This window comes from Artibeus jamaicensis, unplaced genomic scaffold, assembly GCF_021234435.1.
Source record: "Artibeus jamaicensis isolate MK-2021 breed Jamaican fruit bat unplaced genomic scaffold, CSHL_Jam_final contig_415, whole genome shotgun sequence".
Classification (NCBI taxonomy): domain Eukaryota; kingdom Metazoa; phylum Chordata; class Mammalia; order Chiroptera; family Phyllostomidae; genus Artibeus; species Artibeus jamaicensis.
In genome coordinates this window covers 41,959,988-41,979,165 of record NW_026521823.1, presented here as the reverse complement: position 1 = coordinate 41,979,165, position 19,178 = coordinate 41,959,988, and the positions used below count along the sequence as shown (strand labels likewise).

Here is a 19,178-nt window from a genome sequence, read left to right as displayed (position 1 = left end):
AGGCGTCCGGTGGCTGGCGGGCCTCCTTGAGCCTTTGGGCAGTCACAGCCTGTGGCCCCCTTGCTCCGGGAGGGGGCCACCGAAGCTGGGGCCCTGACCTCGGAGGGGCAGCATCTCCTTTATCTCGACACCCCCCCCCCCGCCCCCGGCAAAAGGCCCAGGTGCGCTCCCAGCGGGGCCGAGTGCGTGCTCTCCGAGTGCGCTGGCTGCCTTCACACCCGCGGCCGGAGGCCTTGCCTGGCGTTCCCGGGTGTTTCCCGCCTGTCTCCAGCCCTCAGCCTGGACCGTCTAATAGTAGCTGAGGAAGGAGCTGCCCCTGCTCTGCCCTTGAGTATTTTAAATCTCAGGTGAAGTCTCATCCTAGCGGAGCTGGGATTCCCCACAAAGCCAAGGCCTTTCGTCCTCGCTGGTCATTGGAGGTGTCAGCAACGCTGTCACCTATGACCCACCCAGGGGGTTAGGGACCCACCCCCAGCCCCGGCAGGAAGGGTGCAGCCCAGCTCGTGTGTGTGCCCTGAGAGGTGCATGCGTCCTGGCCATTCCTCTCCCCGTCTGGCTGCATCTCTGTCCCTTGCGCTTCTTGTTCTCGATTGCATTGGGGGATGGGGGGGGGTTAGGGTTAGGGCTGGGCTGTCAGGTCCAGTAACTGTCTTCACCGGTTCCTGTTGTAGACTATTGGGGAGAGTCTTGTTACAGTGGCCTCATCGACTTGCATCTGGGTGGTATGTATGGCGGCACCTGTTGCTGACACTAACCCGCTGACCATCCCCCCCAAGCTCCTTCCTCAGTCCCTGCTCACAAAGGGCAAGAAGCAATCAGCCCAGTAACTGAGTGGCACAGCACAGGCTCTTTTCCGGCCTGGAGGAGCAGCAGAGGTCTGTGCCCCCTCCCCACCCCACGGGCTTCAGGGAAGAGCGGCAGTGGCTCCTGCCACACGGTGCCACCTGAGTTCCTTAAGATCGATGTTTGCCTGTCCCGCCAACCTTGCATCTGCACCCGGGTCCTTCTGGTACCATTTGGGTGGTTTGACATCCAGCGCGTGCACCCACACACACGCACTCACAGTCCAGCACGACCTCACCGCACAGCTGGCAGGTGGCATCCTCTGGGAGGCTCACATTTCCCCCAGGAGGCCTGAGTGCAAGGGGAAGGACACCTTGGGCAGTGTTGACAGGTGTCGGTCACAAGGGCCCTCCTTCTGTCCCTCAGTCCCTCTGTCCGAGGCTGACCTGGTGGGCGGGGCCCCAGGGCCACCCATCAGCTTTGAGACCTGGGAGCTTGTTAGATACACAGGCGGCCGCTGCCCACCCGAGGCCTGCCGCGTCAGAAACCACGGGGGTACCCCAGGCCCTCGGAGGTGGGAGGGCTGCCACCTTGGACCTGTGCTGTCATTTGTACTAGATGAGAGGGACATGAGCCCACAAGCCTTATCTCCAGACGCTGGGCCGTCTTGCCCCTGGCAAGACAGCGGAATCTGATGCTCTGTCTAGAGGCCAGCCACATGGCCGCTCCCAAGGTGAGTGGGGCTCTCCAGCCCCCACGCCCTGGTCGGGCAGCCTGGCCTCCCCACCTGCCCAGCCAGCTCCTTGCCTGCAAGTGGCCTAAATGCACAAACTGCTGTGGCTCTGCAGTTCCTGTCATGAGCCGCCCAGGGGGCCACCGGGCTCCTTGCTTGGCAGCTGCGCTGGGTGTCACTGATCTCGGCCCTCTGCCCAGGGTTGTCCAGGGACTGGCGTGCTTGTGGCCATCGAGACCGCGACAGGGCTGATGCTTCCACTCCGATTAACAGGCCCCATTTCTTACCTAATGTCCTTTCCTGCCTCCTCCTAACAGTCCCAGGGGATGTTTGTCTCATTTCTAAGTGAAGCTCTGTGTGAAAATGTTTTGTTGTTTTTATTTTATTCAAATTTCCTGGAAGGGACTGTGAAAACCCATTTCTTTAGGATCGTATTCACCCTCCCTTCCCAGTTCGCTAAGTGCCCCCTACATGTGGTTTAGTTTTCTCTGTCCCTGTTGCGTGAATGACAGGTGTCGCCGGCTATTTTCGTTTTCATGTCTCTGGGCTCCATCTCTGAGCTTTTCAGATTTAGAATCCCAACAAATTGCAGAGGGAGATGAAACAGATTTTAAAGACAAGGAACACAGCGTGTGTTCTGAACTACAAAATGCCTGGTGGTCCCTCCACCCGACTGTCACCGTCTCTTCACTCCTTCAGCTCCCGTGATTCCTGTGTGGCAGTCAAACTTGTCCCTGGCTTCTGACCACCACACGGAAGCAGGAGAGACGCTCCTACCGGCGGGCGTCCCAGTGTCCCCAGGCAGAGGGCCTGCTCCCAGGGGCCCTGGAGGAGCCAGTACCACAGTGGGTCCTTTTCAGACCCTGCCAGCTTCCCACCCTGGGGCTCTTGGCCGTAGTCATTGTTTGGGGGAAGCAATTGTCCTTCTGAGCACTGAAGCCTGAAAGGTGGACCCTGATTGCACCTGGGTCCTGCGTCCCCCTCCCCGAAAGGCTGCCCATGGCCCATCGCTGGGCCGGCTTCGTCGTTCGCAGTTGTGAGCGCACAAAACAGAGTTTATTCTTTTATTATTTGTTAATTATAGTATCATGTTTCAATACGAACAGCTGCACACCCACGTTGGCCCCGCCCTGCACGCACCTGATTTTCAGAGAACAGGAATGGCTCCGAAATGTAGCCTGAGGCCTGGACGTGGTCTCTCACGACTGCGGCGTTCCGGGTGGGAGGCATGGCCGGGCCCCGAGGCTGCCCCCTGCCCTCCCTCTGGGTCTTCCTGTCCTGGTTGCCCCTTTGGTTTGATGTGGGCAGAACTGGCTCATCTTTTCGGTCTGAGCCTTAACCTGGCTCTGTCTTTGCTCAGGAACTTTGGAGTCCTCACGATTTCCCAGCGTTCTCCTGTGTCTGCGTGTGGATGTGCATGTGTGTGTGTGTGTGTGTGTGTGTGAGCACACATGGGTGTGCTGGATCTCCGGTCTCCAATGCCGGGTTTTTTTGTTTTGTTTTTTTTCATTTTCCTTTTTTGTGTTCTCCATTTCTCTGGAGATCCACTCTGCGGTCAGTTTCACTCCCCAAGGCGCCCCTTGGACCTGCTTTCTGTGTGCAGGTGCAGGTGGTGGCTCAGCTTTTGGAAAGCCCACTTTCCTCCTGATGTTTGTGTGCGGTGCTGAGCCCTCTGATCCCTGGCCACAGCCAGCCATCCTGCGGGAACAGCAGCAGCCTGGGCTGGGACCTCGGGGACCCCGCCAGCTCCCTCCTGGTCGGCCCCTCACTGTGCTGGGCCAGCCACCGGCTGGACACTGGCCTGTGGCTGGAGCAGGACCCTGGGATTGGCCACACCGGGCTGCCCCCCCCACCTCTCCCCATGAGAAATGCACCAGACCCTTCTCCCTCAGGGGAGAATGCCCCAGCCTCAGGGGTTCTGACAACCAGAGGGACAGAAGTCAGACTGCGTTTGCGTGCATTTTGTGAGGACATCCAAGCTCGGGTCCTGAGTCTTGGCTGGTTGTTGGTTTCCTGTAAGCCGATAGGATGCGGGGAGGGGCCCAGGGCTCTGAAGTGAGGTGTCTCAGACACAGCCTGTTGGAGGGAGTCGGAGGACGATGGAAACAGAACAGACAGCTGCAGAGAAGGAGTCGCCAGAGGATCTCCCACCTTTCCCCACCGCAGGCTGTGCAGCCTTGGGCCGCATAAGAGGCAGAACCTGGAGCGAGGCGTCGAGGCCAGGGAGTGCATGGAGTGCAGTGAGCGCCCCAGCCAGGTCACATCCTCTCTGGCCCTCTGCAGGGACTGCAGGGCAGGGTGACTGTGCCACCTGATCAGGCCTGCATGTGACTATCCAGCTGCAACCAGGAACCACCTGCCGAGAGACCCCTCTTCCTCCTCTGTCCGGGCCTTTACGGGGCAGACTCTCAGTTCAGCATAGGAAGGCAAGCCTGGGTTTTGGCCACGTTCAGGTTCTGGGAGCCTCGGACGCCTGTCTCCGGACACCATCACAGGAGAGAAGCTGGGGCCTATCGGGGGCCGCACGGGGAGGGTCCATGATACGCAGAGCTGGCTGCACCCGGGCTCACTGCTGCCCCTGGGACGAGCCAGATCGTGCCTCTCTGGGCACTGGCTCTCTGCTGCTCCTGACAGCAGCTGTCACCTGCCCCTGGGGGTCACGGCAAGTGGTCACACTCTAAGAGGACATGCCACTGCGGAGGGAACAGCCCGCTGCCCAGGTGGCAGGGCAGGGAGGGCAGGAAGCCCCTGCCAGGACCGAGTCCCGGGGTCACTGGAGTTGGCCTGAGGGGTGAGACAGAGTGGCTGTTACAAAGGGACAGAACCCCTGCATTTAAAATTCTTGACCTGTTTGCTGTGAGCTTGATGCCATCTTTGCCTTAGAATGTGGGGACCGGTCCCACTCCTCAGAAAAGGCACCCAGACCAGGGCCTCTGCCGCCCACGCTCACTGCAGGCCAAGGCTGTGTACAGACCCCGGGTCCCACTCAAGCTTCCCCTCGGTTTTCACCCCTCGGGTTCTCGTTAAAGCCATCCTTGTCGGCTGCGTTTCCTGATCACTAAAATAGCGTAGATTGTGAACAGTCCAGAGCCACACGGTGAGGGCCCACCAGCTCCCCTCAGGACCCTCCTGCCCTCAGCCCCCTGCCGCAGCCTCGGTGATGGACCACTGGGTTTTTTTAGGCCTTTGCTTCACCCAATGCTCCCTGCTCTGACTTCATTTCTTGGTTTCTGTTCTGAATGTTCTGCAAGGCCCTTCCGTCCTCTGCACGTGGAAGGGCCTCTGAGGGTGTGGTCGGCCTGAAGGGAGCCAAAGGCCGTGCCCTGTGAGACACGTGCAGACACGTCTAACTCACGGTGCGTGTGTGTCATGTTCCTGTGCCCTGCACATGGGTGGGGCGACGTCCCTCCCAGGATTTGGCCTGGGTGCTTGAGCACAAGTGTCCTCAGCACAGGCTCTGCACTGTCGTCACAGAGAAGGCTGAGGGCAGTCCAGCCGCACAGTGCCGAGAGCAGCGGGTGTGACCAGCATCTCGCACACTTGCCCCCACGGCTCTGGCTGCAGCCCTGAGTTTCGCCAGAAACCAGACGGGCACGCGCAGCACTGTGGAGGGAGAGAAGTGGGGCCTGGGGCTGTCCTGCTGTACAGCAGGGGCCCGGAGCCAGGTGTGTGTGAGTCTGTCTGTCTAGTGGCTGGAGCAGGCTCACTGCTCACACCGTGTCCTCGTGGTAAAGCCACCCACTCACCCGCCAGCCCCGGAGTCCCCAGGTGTGTCTGCTGGGCGTGCCCCGTGCGCCCCTGTGGTTCTGTGATGGTCCCTGCTGAGCTCCCTCCCACCCCGGGTCACTGTCAGCTGTCAGCTTCCGAGCTGTGTCTGCGCACTGTCCTCTCCCAGCCGCCCCGTCCACGGCCGTCAGTGTTGGCATGTCCTGTCTTACAGTCCGGAGTGTGACAGCCTCCCCTGCTGTGGCATTGGACCCCTCTGTGCAGATTGGGAGGAACAGGAGAAAAGGGGGGTGGCTCTCGTTGGCACCTGGGGGAGCAGCTCGGCAGCCCGAGCAGCGCACGTCTCGGAGCAGGGCAGACCATCCCGGAGGGGGGGCAGCTCAGCCCCACCGGAGCACTGTCGGTGCGGAGCACGCGTGTCTGCACGCGTGGGCGCCGGCTGGGCAGGCGCCCAGGGTCACCACCCGCAACCGAGCAGCAGGTCTGCTCTGCAGAGGCCGACCTGTGCTGGGGCTTTGGGCGTTTTTGAGGAGGGAACCCAACACCCAAAAGTTGGAAGGCCCCTGTGTGGTGACACCCAGTGCCACTGCCCCTCAGTGAGGACTGGAGGATGGAGGAGCAGCCCACCCGGAGCTGCTGGCCGCCCGCCAGGGAGCGTGGGCACCTCGGGGGCCGCCCCAGCCGGGTCTGCGCTCACCCGTCCCCACGTGGAAGGAGGACGTAACTCATGTGCAGACTTTGTTTCCCTTGTTTCTGCTTTTCCATTTCTTGTATTTTTTTTCTTTTCCTCCTGTTGCTCCTTTCTCACCTTTATGCTTTTTGTCCTCTGCTTGTTTTTGTTTCACCGTCCCCCCCGTCTCTCTCCACGCCCACACTCCTCTCCTCTTCGTGTGTCTTTCTCCGTCTCCTCCTTCTTTTCCTCGTTTGGTCCTTTTTGAAGTTGAGCCCAGTGGCGGGACTCCACGGCGTAGACCTCTCTCCTTCTGCCCTTGCTGTGTCCAGGAAGGTAACGTAACCCCCACCCCACTGCCTCCCGAGCCGTAGCAGCGCTCGCTAGTTGAAGAGGGACCCACTGCCCAGCTGTCTTTCTCTCTCTCTCTTTCTCTCTGACCCCCGAGAGCCCTGTTTCAAAACTCCATGAGTGTGCGGCAGTTTCTGACAAGGCACAGTATCCCTTGGACTGTCTCAGGGGAGGATGGGGAGTGGAGCGAAGCCAGGGGCCTGGAGGCCAAGCGGAGAGTCCCAGGATGTGGCTCCGCCGTTCGTGGTCGGGCCTTTCTGTCCCCAGCCCAGCAGGTAGAGGGGCCAGGAGCACGGGCGGTTTGCACCGGTGGCGACGAGGAATACTGTCCTTCAAAGACTGGTCCATGCAGATGCCCGCGTTCCTCCCCCGACCCACCGTGAAAGCACACTTCTCTGCCCTGTGTCTTGCTGAGTGTGTGTGTGTGTTAAGTTTGTCCGACCTGGAGTCTGTTGTGATGAGACTGTCGTTGCCGAGGCATGTGGGGAGGGCGGGCAGTGTGGTCGTGACTAACCCTCGCTAACCTCTCCCTCCGCTCTCATGCTGCTTACCTCTGACTCTCACCTGCCCCCCACGTGCCTTTGCTCATCGGCTGTGAACAGTGTCTACCAAAGCTCATGAATGGTGTTTGGGTGTCTCTCTGTGGAATTCGGGGGAGGGGGAAGGCGGGAGAGACCGCCGGGTGCACTCCCAGCTTGTCACTCGGGAGGGCTTGCATGCCTCAGGGCTCCACCCCCCGCAGGCACGTGGGCACACTGTGCAGAGACGCTCAGAAAGGAATGCGTGGAACTGACTGTGGGCTGCTTTACCAGCCCCAGAACCAAGTCTGTGGGGGTGGGGGGAGCGCCCAGACCCTCCAGCACACACTGCACAGCGGCAGGCCCAGCCAGTCCTCCAGGCGGGGCTCAGGGGCAGGGCTTCACCGCAGGGCACCGCTGCATGCTCGCCCGGGCACTGTGCACATTCACTGCCCCCCACACAAGCATGGCCCCTGTTTCTGCCTCTGCAGAGTGAGGCCCTTGGGAAGACTAACTGGCCTGGGCTTCATGTGTGTCAAGCAAACATCATGGTAGAAGGAGAGTTGGCTTTGATCAGTGTGCCAGGAAGTCAGGTGTGAAGACTGTAGGAAAGCCGTGAGCAAGAAGCTGGACACAGGAGGACCGTCCCACCTGGGGGGGTGCACCGTGTGTTTCTGAATTTGGCCCTACCTAGGATAGACTGTCCAACCCAGTGGCCCCAAAACACGGAGCGCCTTGAAAAGTTCCCCAGTGTAATGCCTCTTCAGCCAGGGCCCGTGGACGGGCTCACGGAGCCCCTCGAGCACCCGAGGTCCCGTGCGAAGTTGCTGGATGCACGTGGATGCGTCACCTCCCAGGAGGAGAGCCCCCGGCCTTCCTGAGGTTCCCAGGCGGTTCGTGACCCAAAAGCACCGAGGAGCAGTGTGCTCCGTCGTTTGCCTCGGGCAGCACCTCACTGGGGCTTTTTTGTGCCCCCAGGAAAGAGTTTTTCCTCTTTGGGTAGTTTGACTCCTTGAGTCTTCCATCCGCCCTCCTGTTGCGGTCAAGCCGAGCCAGGCTGCCCCTTGTGGCGACGGAGGTGTCAGCAGCACCCCCAGATGCTGCTGCTGGGGCGATCAGAGCGGTGCTCCCCCTCGTTTAGTCTGGGGTCTGCCAGTGCTGCTCTGCCCTCGGCGAGGAGCCTGGTGGCCACCCTGGGACAGACTGCCCATCCCACGCAGGGCCCCCGGGACAGTGTCTGGTCAGGATGAGGGGAAGGCGGGGCCCCGAGGGCGCAGCGCCCGGAAGGAGCTGAGGGTAGCGAGCACAGTGTGAAAGGAGGCCGAGTGTGGTGCCCAGGCTCATGCCTGCCTCGGTCCGAAGGCTTAGTGTGTACAAGTGCCAAACGAATGTCAAGTGAACGAGCAAGGAAAAGGAGGGCTCAGCCCGGGGTGGCCAGGTACTGAGGGGTGAGGGCCGGCCTGGGCAGGACCAGCGGGAAGCACAGGTTCCGCTAGGCCCCAGGCTGGGCGTGGCCCTCCCCAGGCTGGGCGTGGCCCTCCCCAGGCTGGGCGTGGCCCTCCCCAGGCTGGGCGTGGCCCTCTGGGGCGTCAGGCAAACTGGTCCTGGCTTGGGTGGTTCCGGCAGCATCTCGCTCTGCTCTCTTTGCACATTTGCCCCAGTGCGGTGCCCCCTGCTGGCCAGGCGGACACACGCCTGCTGCGCCTGACGCGCCCTCCCCCCGCAGGCATGGGCAAGAAGGACGACCCCAAGCTGATGCAGGAGTGGTTTCGGCTGGTGCAGGAGAAGAACGCCATGGTGCGCTATGAGTCGGAGCTGATGATCTTGTGAGTGGCGGGGGTGGGCTGGGCCCAATGGGGTGGGTGGGTGAGCTTGGTGCCTCTCATAGCAGGAGCACAGCTCCACCGTGACTTAGGGGGTGAGGAGAAAGGGTCCCCAAGTCACTGCTGCTTGTCTCCCCAGTGCCCGGGAGCTGGAACTGGAGGACCGGCAGAGCCGGCTGCAGCAGGAGCTCCGGGAGCGGATGGCCGTGGAAGGTAAGAGGGGTGAAGGTGGGCTGCCCTGGAAGGCTGGGCATGGGGCTGCGGCCTCCCGCCTCGCAGGCCTGACACCACTGCCACTGCCCAGACCACCTGAAGACAGAGGAGGAGCTGTCGGAGGAGAAGAGGATCCTGAACGAGATGCTGGAGGTGGTGGAGCAGAGGGACGCCCTGGTGGCCCTGCTGGAGGAGCAGCGGCTGCGAGAGAAGGAGGAGGACCGGGACCTGGAGGCCGCCATGCTGTCCAAGGGCTTCAGCCTGAACTGGTCCTGAGCGCCTGCCACACACACTGGCTGGTCCGTGGCATCCGCCGACCTAGCTGGGCCCTACAGACCACCCAGGCCAGAGAGCCGGGCAGGCTGGTGCCTCCTGGGCGTCCATGCGCCTCTCAAGCAGCAGTCAGGCATCTGTGCAGCGCAAAGCCCGGGAGGAGGTGATTAACTACGGCGGCTCTGCCCCATTCATCCGACTTCCCCCCCCAGGGAGTGAAAGTCATGAGGGCAGTGGTTCCACTCGGGGAGAAGAAAGGACCTCGAGGTCCCCCTGGATGCACAGGGACAGGCGCCCCTTCGCATGCAGCCACGGGTAACAAGAGAAGGAAGTTGCTGCCTCTGTCGAATCCATAGCCACCAGAGTGCACCCCACACAGAGAAGAGGCCAGTCTTCACGGCCCTGAAGCGCCACCAAAGAAATGGAGGAGACAGCCCAGGAAGCTGCCTGTGAACTAAGAGCAGAAGGGGCCGCGCCAGGCAGGGCGCCACTGGCCCCGTGTCCAAGTGCAACGTGCAAGTAAGGAGGTCTCACGAGGGGCCTGCTCCCAGCCCCACACCACACACTGGACTCCACGTGGCCAAAAGCCCCAGGCCTGTCTCTGACTGTGGCCTGAGGCCTGTGTGTTGCTGCATTTTGCTTGTGCTTCACAACCATTGGAACACTGGAAAACCCCGATTCTGGGCGCCGTGCCAGGCCCCGAGGATGGAGCCGCCGTCCCGGGCGGGAGTCACCCTGCTGGCGTTTCCCAAGTTTGCACATTGAAATGAAGCTGACAATCCAGCAAGACACTCAGACGCTTCAGACTCTTTTGTCAATTATTTTTTTAATACTTGAAAAAAAAAGACTTCTTTTTTATACCTTTACTAGGGACACTGGTCACCTGGCATCTGGTTGGGGGCGACAGGCATCTCCGGTTGCTGCCCAAGCGCTGGCCATGCCGCCTGTCGGCCGCCCTTCCTCACGGCACCCTGTCCTCCTGCTGGCGTCAAACCTGAGGCCGACACCACCCATCAGGAGGGCAGTGCAGCAGAGTGCGTGGCAGCCTGTCTCTCCCAGTGGGAACCCGGCTCTGCAGAACCCATTTTCTTCCGTTTTCGGTGCCAGGGTTTTTTACCTCCTGCAACATGTTTATTGGAGGAAGTTGAGGGTAGGCCCTCCTGCAGGCTGGCTGACTCGGTGCCTGGTGGGCCCACCCGATTGGGATTCCCTCCACCCAGCCTCAGATCCAACCAGAGAAACAAGCAGGTGGGGGCCGAGCCGTCGGGGTTCAGGCTGGTTTCTCCAGGACAGACCGTTCAGGTCCTGGGTCTTCGTGGGGAGACGAGGGGTGATTCCTATGGCTCAGCCACAGGATGAGGGGCCTGGGCAGCGGGACGTCACTCGGCCGTGCACAGAGTTAGCCCACCCGTGCGAGGCCAGTCTGGGGGTCCTCCAGCCGACTCCCGTGCAGAGCAGCCAACACCCAGAGAGCCAAGCCCGGAGGCTCATCCAGGCCACCTGAGGGCCGGCAGACCGGGCATCCTTGCTGACCTCGGACTTCCACGGGGAACCACACTGTGCCTCACTGTGAACATCCGTCCTCGCCGCAGAGGATCAGAGCGCCTGTCTCACCCCTCACATGGCCCCAGTGTCGCCGTCCCCTCCTGTGGGTGGCCGGGGCACTGCCAGCCGCCTTCATGGGTCTGCCTCCGGCCCTGCTTGCTGCAAGGCCGGCAGATTTCTGTTTTTATTCTCTTTTCTAAAAAGGGGAGAGAAGGGTATTCTAGATTCCATCTTTAACCCAACCTTCCATCACATTGGACAGGACCTTTGTCGCCCGTGTGGCCTTTGGCAGACCCTCCACCTCTCGGAGGCTTGGAGCCTGGCTGTGCCCCGGGAGAGAAGCCGCTCCCTGACCCCACGTGTGCAGCGTGGTGGAAGGGGCGTGGCCAGCACGGCCCCCTCTGAGTGGCCCGATGCCTCGGGGTGTGCGGGGTTGCTGCTGCCGGAGCTGCTGGCCCGAGCTGCCCCCTTCTGGAATGCACGCTGCTTCCTCCCACCCCTGGAACAGGGCTGAGGACTTCGCCAAGAAGCTTTAACACCCAGGAGCCTGTACAGGGTTCCCCAGCACTCCACTCCCACACAGCACTCTTTTTAAAGCTCCTGTTTTATAACCACTAGTTTGCAGTTTATTTGGAGCCCTGTGACATGCTACATGCTGTGTTCTCCAGCTCTGGAAGTGCCTGCAGCCCCAGGCAGGTCTTCCTCCTGAGGGGTAGGTCCCCTTGGAACGGGACAGACATTTATGGAAATGCCCGAGGTCGAGTGAGCTCGGACGCAGCCAACACCGCGGGTCACCGCAGGGCCCCCACCCGAACCTGAGTCACCATGGTGGGGGGCTGAGAGCAAGTCCTTGCCCTGCTCAGGGGCCGCATCAGGCCTTCGCCCTAGGAGCCAACTTCCAGCTTCTTCGACCAGCAGTGACAGACGATTCTTCCAAAAGAAATTTTTCAGTGGGGCAGGAGATCAACTGAAAGAAAAAATTTATAAAGTAACACCTGAGCTACAAAGGGGAATGGGCCATTTTGTGCGCAATAAATGTTTTCAAAGAAACGCAGCGTGCATTGAGTCACTGTGCCAGGCCCCCACCCCACCCCCGTCTTCCCCAGTAGCTGGTGCCGGTGCGAGTCATTTCATTACGGTGGGTGGGTGTGTGCAAGGTCATTGCAGAGGCAGCTTTTTCTTCTTTCCAGTTTGTGGTTTTTCGTCCATATTACCCAGCTCAGCCGTCCACTGTCGCCACTTGAGAAAACGTCAGAAGCAGCCCAAGGTGGTGAGAAGCTGCTCCTCAAGGGATGCAGCCAAACCCAAAATTGTAAATTTACGAAAACATTGAGATTGTTTGTGATTATGTGTCACAATGCATTCCATGTGTGGCCCAAGACAACTCTTCTTCCTCCAGTGTGGCCCAGAGATGCTACAGGTTGGACATCCTGAGAGAGTCCACAAGCCAGAGTGGCCCTGTGTCCCCACAGCCTGCAAGCTGGCCTGGCTCTGGCCTGGGACACAGCTGGCCCGAGAGCCAGCCCTGTGGGGCCCACAGCCTCCGTCCACGTCCCCAAGGACGCCCAGCGTCTGGGCCTTGGGGAGCCAGCATCACCCTCCTCCAGTGGACACGCCCCAGGAGGGAAGGTGATTGTCTGGAAGGGCTCCGCTCTTGGCTACAAGAATCCCCCGGGCTGCTTTTCCTGACAGATGCTCGGTGGCTGCCCCCTCCCCTGACGTGCTGGCCGGGCAGGATTTCAGGGCTCGTCCCAAAGGCATGACGCTTCCCTCAGGGGCAGAGACGAGAGCAGCGTGGTGACTGGTGGGTGCCAGTGAGCCTCGCCCAGCCTGGAGGTCAGCAGGCTCTCCTGCCAGCTGTCCCAGAGAGAAGGAAAGAACCCATGGATGACAAATATTGTGTCCTAGGAACAAGGGCACCAGCTGGTGTGGACGCAGCTTGGCCCCAGTTACTGGGAGGCAAGCCAGGCTGGGGTACGGGCCCGTGGAGCAGAAGAGGCATTTGGAAGTGCTGTGTGGTCAGTCCCGGTCACTTCTTATCCCTCCGAGCAACCCCTGGGTTGGAACTGGGTGCAGGCAGGGTTTGACTGCAGCTCAGGCACCCCGGTGGCAGGAAATGGGGGCTGTGAGTTTAGGCCAGGCGCCCTGGGGTGGGCCCATCACAGGTACGTCGCTCTTTCCAAGGAGCAGCCGCATCTGAATCCCATGATCCCGTCACAGAAGTCAGTGGGACATGGTAACAGGAGAGGACGTGCTGTTTTACTTCACTTACTGAGCTACTGGACTGGCCCATGGAAGGCAACCCTCCCCATCTCTGCCTCCGCACAGAAGGCCTTCTCCACGCTGGCTCAGTGAGGAGCCTGTTGGATGGACGGGGGCAGGGACGCTGCCAGACCCCTGTTGCTGCGGAGCCTCACTGGGCAGGGCCTTGTGACAGCCCCACTCCCCTGCTCCTCCCCTGGAGCCCGGCCCCTGTGGGCCGGCCGTGCGTGCTGGCTGCCGCAGCCTGAGAAGCCCGGTGCCAGGACAGCCAGGGGAGGGGAGGTGATGTGCTGTGACACACGCGTGCCCGTGCGCACACTCACACACCCGCTCCTTCCATGCCCGGCGTGGCCTTTCCGGACAGTGGATGAGCCGTGGCCCAGAGTGGGACCCACTGTGCTGGTGGCCCTAGCAAGGCAGGGTCCAAGTCAAGTGTCTCCCTGCAGCCGTCAGCAGCCTGGGCCTGGGAGACTGCGGCTGTGCCAGCCCGTCTCCAGGGCGAGGGGACAGCATGTCCCCCAGGCCCAGGAGAGGGCCTCCGGAGCGGAGCCAGCTTGTTCACGCACAATGGCAGCTGCTGATGTCTGACCACACGGCGGGGGGGCGGGGGGGGGCGGCAGGGGCTGTGGGACTGACTGTCCCTGCCTCTCCCCACTGCAGATGTGGCCTTGGGCACCTTGCGTAACAGGTCGGTGCCTTCCTCCCTCCATCTCACCTGGGGCTGGGGCCCCTGGGACCAGTCTGGGGAGGGCCACACATTCAGGGCTTCAGACTCGAGTGAGGGCCGGTATTGGGGCACAGACACCCTTCGTGGCAAAACCAACACCCACCTTGAGGAATGTCAAGAAGCCCCAAGGGAATGAGGTGGGGGAGCTCCTAGTGCCACCAGGGCCAGCTCCCAGCTGCCCAAGGTCATTTCAGGTCCTGGGCATTTATTGTTAATTATTTTAAGTGCTCCGAGGACCCCCAGGGAGAACCAACCACTCTCTGGGAGAGGCCAGGGCCGCCGGGGGAGCAGGGAAAAGCTGCCCGCCCTGCCCAGCAGGCTGGTGACTGAGGAGGATGGCAGCACCACCCCCTACCCAGCAGTAGGACCTGTGCCTGAGGAACACCCAGGCCTTGGGCAGAGGTGTGGCTGGGTCTCCCGGCACCTCAGAACCTCCCGAGTCTTTGCAGGCTGAGCGGCGAGCGAGCCAGGGAGGGAGCCAGCACCACTGTGCAGCATTGGGGTCAGCAGCCCCTTCCGGCACCCTGCAGGGGGACTTGGTCCCAGGGGTTTGAGCAAGCTCACCAATTCAAACATTTCCCACCCTTCTCTTCTTCCAGGCCAACGGTGATCTGCTCAGCCCCTCTCCTTTGTTCTTATGCTCCTCTCAGGAGGGTCCCAAGTCCCAGGCCTTCTCTCCTGCCACCCAGGAGAAAGTTCCTTTTTTAAAAAAAGATTTTATTTATTTTTAGAGAGAAGGGAAGGGAAGGAGAATGAAAGGAGAGAAACATCAATGTGTGGTTTCCTCTTGTGCGCCCCCTACTGGGGACCTGGCCTGCAACCCAGGCCTGTGCCCTGACTGGGAATCAAAGCGGTGCCTGCTTCACAGGCCCGAGCTCAATCCACTGAACCACACCAGCCAGGGTCAGGGGAAAGTTCTTTATCGGAGGCCATTGGCCTTGTGCAGTGAGCCAGGGACCAGGACTCCAGTCTGGCACCTGACCCCAGGTTGGCCACCTCCTGGTTGGCGGACCCTGAAGTGGGGAGTAAAGCCCACCTGCCCGTGGAGTGGTTGTGGGGCTGACAGGTGAGAGCGTGGTGAGCTCTCGGTCTGTGGGCACTGAGCCGGCCCTCTGGCCACTACGTCATGTTGGCCGAGATGCCACCCACACTGTCCTCCCCTCGGGATCCAGTGGGGCCCCCTGACCACAAGCAGATGTGTCCACGTCCCCAGTGCCCATTCCAGGAACCAGCAGCAGCTCCCGGAGCCTGATTTCCAGGAAGTCAGTGACAAAGGTTTGTACAAAAGAAAGACCCCGGGGGCTGGCTGGGATGCAGGGAAACCCAGCTTTGGAATGAAGAGCCAGAAACTCCATGTGACTGAGGCAGGGTCTCTGGCCCTCAGGGTTCACGCCCAGACTTCAGCTCCTCATAGAAGCTGAAGGTGGCACCAGGCCACCCAGTCCTGCAGGGGCCACAAGCGCCCTCCATCCTAGCACACTCGTCCCTCCCCTAATAAATCACCCGCCCCAGGACCTGCCCTTGGGTTAGTGCTGTGGCTCAGCGGACTACTCAGAGCCCCTTGCTGAAGGGCAGGAACCAGATGCAGCAGGCGTGGGAGCCCCATGGCCTGGCCCACCCTGGGGGCCCTTTCCGGCAGCCCCCACCCTCCCCGCACAGGAAGCCCCCACCCGTCTCTCTGTTTGGAGCCCATTCTGGGCAGAGCTACTAGGGTGAAGGAAACCGCACCAGTAACGCTGGTCGTTGGCTCCGAGAGAAAGGTCCAGGGGGAACGAACACCTGCGTGAGGTGAGGTGACGTCGGGAACTTCAGGTTGGTGGTTTAGCGCTGAGTCACAGCTGGCCTACAGTACGCCCCTCACAGCTGCCCCAGGGCTGGGAGAACCACGAGTGGGGGAACCTGCTCGGGGCAGCTCATCACAGGCCCCAGCCAGATGGGGCCATTGCTCCCTCCTCCTCCCCAAGGAGCCTTGTTCTCTTTCTCTCTCTCTAGACTCGTCTACCTTCCTTGTTCTCATCTTCCCTCTAGACCTGGTCACCTCCCAGGAAGCAGGGATGGGGAAAAGGAAGAAAAGAGGATAAATAAACTGATGGCGAGAACTTTGCTAAGAACAGGGGGCGTGATTTATCCAGTCCAGTGCACTGCAGATTTTTTTTAAAAGGAGAATAAAAGGAAACCTCAGTTCACATTCACTTTATTTTTATTTTTTTTAAACTTTTTTATTGATTATGCCATTACATTTGTTCTATTCCCCCCCTCCACTCCCCTCCACCCTGCATACCCCTCCCCCACCATTTCCCCCTTTAGTTCATGAGCACGTGTCTCAAATTCTTTAGATTCTGTATTTCCCCTACTATTCTTACCCTCCCCCTATCTATTTTCTATCTACTGTCTATGCTACTTATTTTCTGTACCTTCTCCCCACTTCTCCTCCTCCCACTCCCCTGTTGCTAACCCTCCATGTGATCTTCATTTCTATGGTTCCACTCCTGATCTAGCTGTCCTCTTAGTTTGCTTTTGTTTTAGGTGTGGTTGTTACTAACTGTGAGTTTGCTGTCCTTTCACTGTTCATATTTTTTATCTTCTTTTTCTTAGGTAAGTCACTTTAACATTTCATATAATAAGGGCTTGGTGATGATGAACTCCTTGAATTTGGTCTTATCTGGGAAGCGCTTTATCTGTCCTTCCATTCTAAATGAAAATTTTGCTGGATAGAGCAATCTTGGTTTTAGGTCTTTGGTTTTCATGACTTGGAATACCTCTTTCCAGCCCCTTCTTGCCTGTAAGGTCTCTTTTGAGAAATCCGCTGACAGTCTGATGGGAACTCCTTTGTAGGTGACTGTCCCCTTATCTCTTGCTGCTTCTAGGATTCTCTCCTTCATTTTAATCTTGGCTAATGTAATGATGATGTGCCTTGGTGTGTTCCTTCTTGGGTCCAACTTCTTTGGGACTCTCTGAGCTTCCTGGATTTCCTGGAAGCCTATTTCCTCTGCCAGAATGGGGAAGTTCTCTTTTATTATTTGTTCAAATAAGGTTTCCACTCGTGACTCTTCCCCTTCTGGTACCCCTATAATTCGAATGTTGGAACGTTTAAAGATGTCCTGGAGGTTCCTAAGCTTCTCCTCATTTTTTTGAATTCTTGTTTCTTCATTCTTTTCTGTTTGATCATTTTTTTCTTCCTTCTGGTCCACTCCATTGATTTGAGTCCCAATCTCCTTTCCATTACTATTGTTTTCCTTTGTATTACCATTCATTTCAATTAATTTAGCTTCCATATGTTTCTCTAATTTGTGACTAAAATCAACCAGTTCTGTGAGGATCCCAATAACCAGTGTTTTGAACTGTTTCTTCATCGCTTAGATTGATCGGCTCTGGGACTCTGAGTTGTTCTTGAGCCATTTTTGGTCTGTTCACGCCGTTAAGTAAGCAGAGTGAAGCCTTAGTTGTTTACCAGGACGGGGCCACCCAGGTCGCTGGTTTGTGACGCTGCGTGTGGGGGCGTGGTCAGAGAGGGAGCAATGGCGGTCCTTTCCGCTGGCCCAGTCCGTCCAGTCCCGCCACTCCCCCCGGGCCTGTTTATCCCATCGGAATTGTGCGAGCCTGCTGCCCGGCGCTGCTCCCCTCTTCACTGGTTTATCTGCACGCAGATGCGCGACCGACCGCAAACAGCCCGCCGCGCCTCTTCCCTGTGCGCTCCCGTAGCCTGCCCGCAATCCGCGCCTTCCGCTGCTTGCGCACCACCCGTTCGGGGATTTTTTTTTTTTTGCCAACCTGCTCCGCTGCTGGCTTCGCTCCTCTTGTCGGTTTAGCTGAGCATTTTGTTGTCTTTGGACTCGTATTGTCAATTTTCTGTGTGGCTTGGTTATGTTTATTGTTGTTAAAAATAGTTGTTCTTAGATTTGGTTGTGCACGGAAGCAAGGTAGTTCCACCTACACCTCCATCTTGGCGGAAGTCCTCACGTTCACTTTAAACAAGCTGCAGCCCTGGCCAGCAGCTCAGCTGGCTGGGCATTGACTTGTGCACCAACATTTCCCTCTCCCCTTCCTTCCCCTCTAGAAGCAAAAGTAAAACTTCCCTCTAGAAGTTTTCATCCTCAGGTGAGGACTAAAAATAATAAAAATAACATAAAACAAGCTTCCCTGGCGACTAGGGCTCAGCGGGAGATCGCTCAGCCCCGGTCGGTCACAGGCCAGACTCAGGGAAGGCGAGGGGAGCAGGGAAGCCCCGTCAGCCTCTCTCCACCGGAGATGCAGCCGGCGTTCCCTGTGCGTCTTCCCAAGCCAGCGGTCCGCCCTGGGTGGTCACACCAGACCACCTCCAGCACCTCGAGGCTCCCAGGCGCCTTGAACAGGAAACGAAGGTGGAGCAGCTGGGGATCCCCTGCTGACAGGGTGGGGGCTGCATGCAGGGCCCGAGGCTGGGGGTCCCGCGTCCCCGCAGGCCGGGGTCTGGGCCTGAGCAGGACCTGGCCCTGGGTCCGAGCCTGGACAGGCCAGGTCCTCACAGGAGTCTGGGGGAGCCCAACACTGCCCCCTGCAAGTTGGCAGGCACCTGGGTGAGAGACAGCCTATGAGGAGAACATTCAGGGACCCAGACCTGAGGAGAGGGGAAAGATCTGAGTTTTGTTAAAATAGGGCAAGCATTTCCTTGAGGTCAGCGCAGCAGATCAGGGCCGGGCAGTTTCCTAGGGACAGGTGACATGGTGGAAGTGTCACCAGAGCTGCCATAAGAAAGTCCGCAGACCCCATGGCTTAAAGGACGGAAGTCCCAGACGGACGTGTTGTTGGGGGCTTTCCCCTGAGGCCCCTCTGCTCGGCATTTGCGCAGGACCTCCTCCCTGCGTCCTCACCTAGCCCGTCCTCTGCGTGTATTTGTGTCCTGCCCCATTCCCAGAAGGACAATGCTGGGACTGGATCAAGGCCCACTCTAATGGCCTCACTCAACCCTAATGACTCCTGTGAAGGCCCCGTCCCTAAAAGCACTCACATTCCGGGAAGCTGGGGGTTAGCGCTCCGACATGTGAATTTGGAGGAGACGCAATTCAGCCCCTCACAGTGGACTTTAGGAAAAACCTTTTAGAAATGAGCCTCCTCAGAAATGTTTTTGAAAACACCAGTCTGTTTCTGTTTCAATAAAGAGAACTCAGGCTGGGGATGGGGGAGCGGTGCGGGGCTTTACGAAAGGATGGGGCCTCCCCACCGGCAGAGCAGAGACCTCAGAGAAAAGGGAAACAGGTTCTGACTGGTCAGCCAGCTGCACCCTCTCAGTGAAAACCTCACGAGGTTCGTGTCCTGTTTTCATGGCCAAGAACGTTATTCTCTTGTTCGTTTACTTATGTATTTATTTTACTTTAAATGATCATTTTTACATATAGTAAAATTCACCTTTTAGTGCAGAGTTCTATGAGAGTTCTTACAGGTCTTGTAAGAGATTATTTATTTTTAGAGAGAGGGGAAGGGAAGGAGAAAGAGAGGGAGAGAAGCATCCATGTGTGGTTGCCTCACAGGTGCCCCCTACTGAGTACCTGGCCCACAACCCAGGCATGAGCCCTGA

The 19,178-nt window shown here is 59.0% G+C and overlaps 1 protein-coding gene across 8 annotated transcripts in view; it reads left to right on the top strand.

The window, feature by feature from the left end:
- The window catches only part of MICAL3 (microtubule associated monooxygenase, calponin and LIM domain containing 3), a 124,901-nt gene extending 113,216 nt beyond the window's left edge, over positions 1-11,685 (top strand). For 4 of the 8 annotated variants that reach the window (XM_053665488.1, XM_053665487.1, XM_053665484.1 and 1 more), the window contains 4 exons: positions 6,183-6,248; positions 8,508-8,607; positions 8,744-8,817; positions 8,909-11,685. In XM_053665488.1, the coding sequence (XP_053521463.1) occupies positions 6,183-6,248; positions 8,508-8,607; positions 8,744-8,817; positions 8,909-9,093 (425 nt within the window). In that variant the 3' untranslated portion in view covers positions 9,094-11,685. Of the gene's footprint in view, positions 1-671; positions 723-6,182; positions 6,249-8,507; positions 8,608-8,743; positions 8,818-8,908 lie in introns of all 8 variants that reach the window. The other 4 variants (XM_053665486.1, XM_053665490.1, XM_053665489.1 and 1 more) reach the window with 2 other exon arrangements.
- Positions 11,686-19,178: the final 7,493 nt, after the last annotated feature.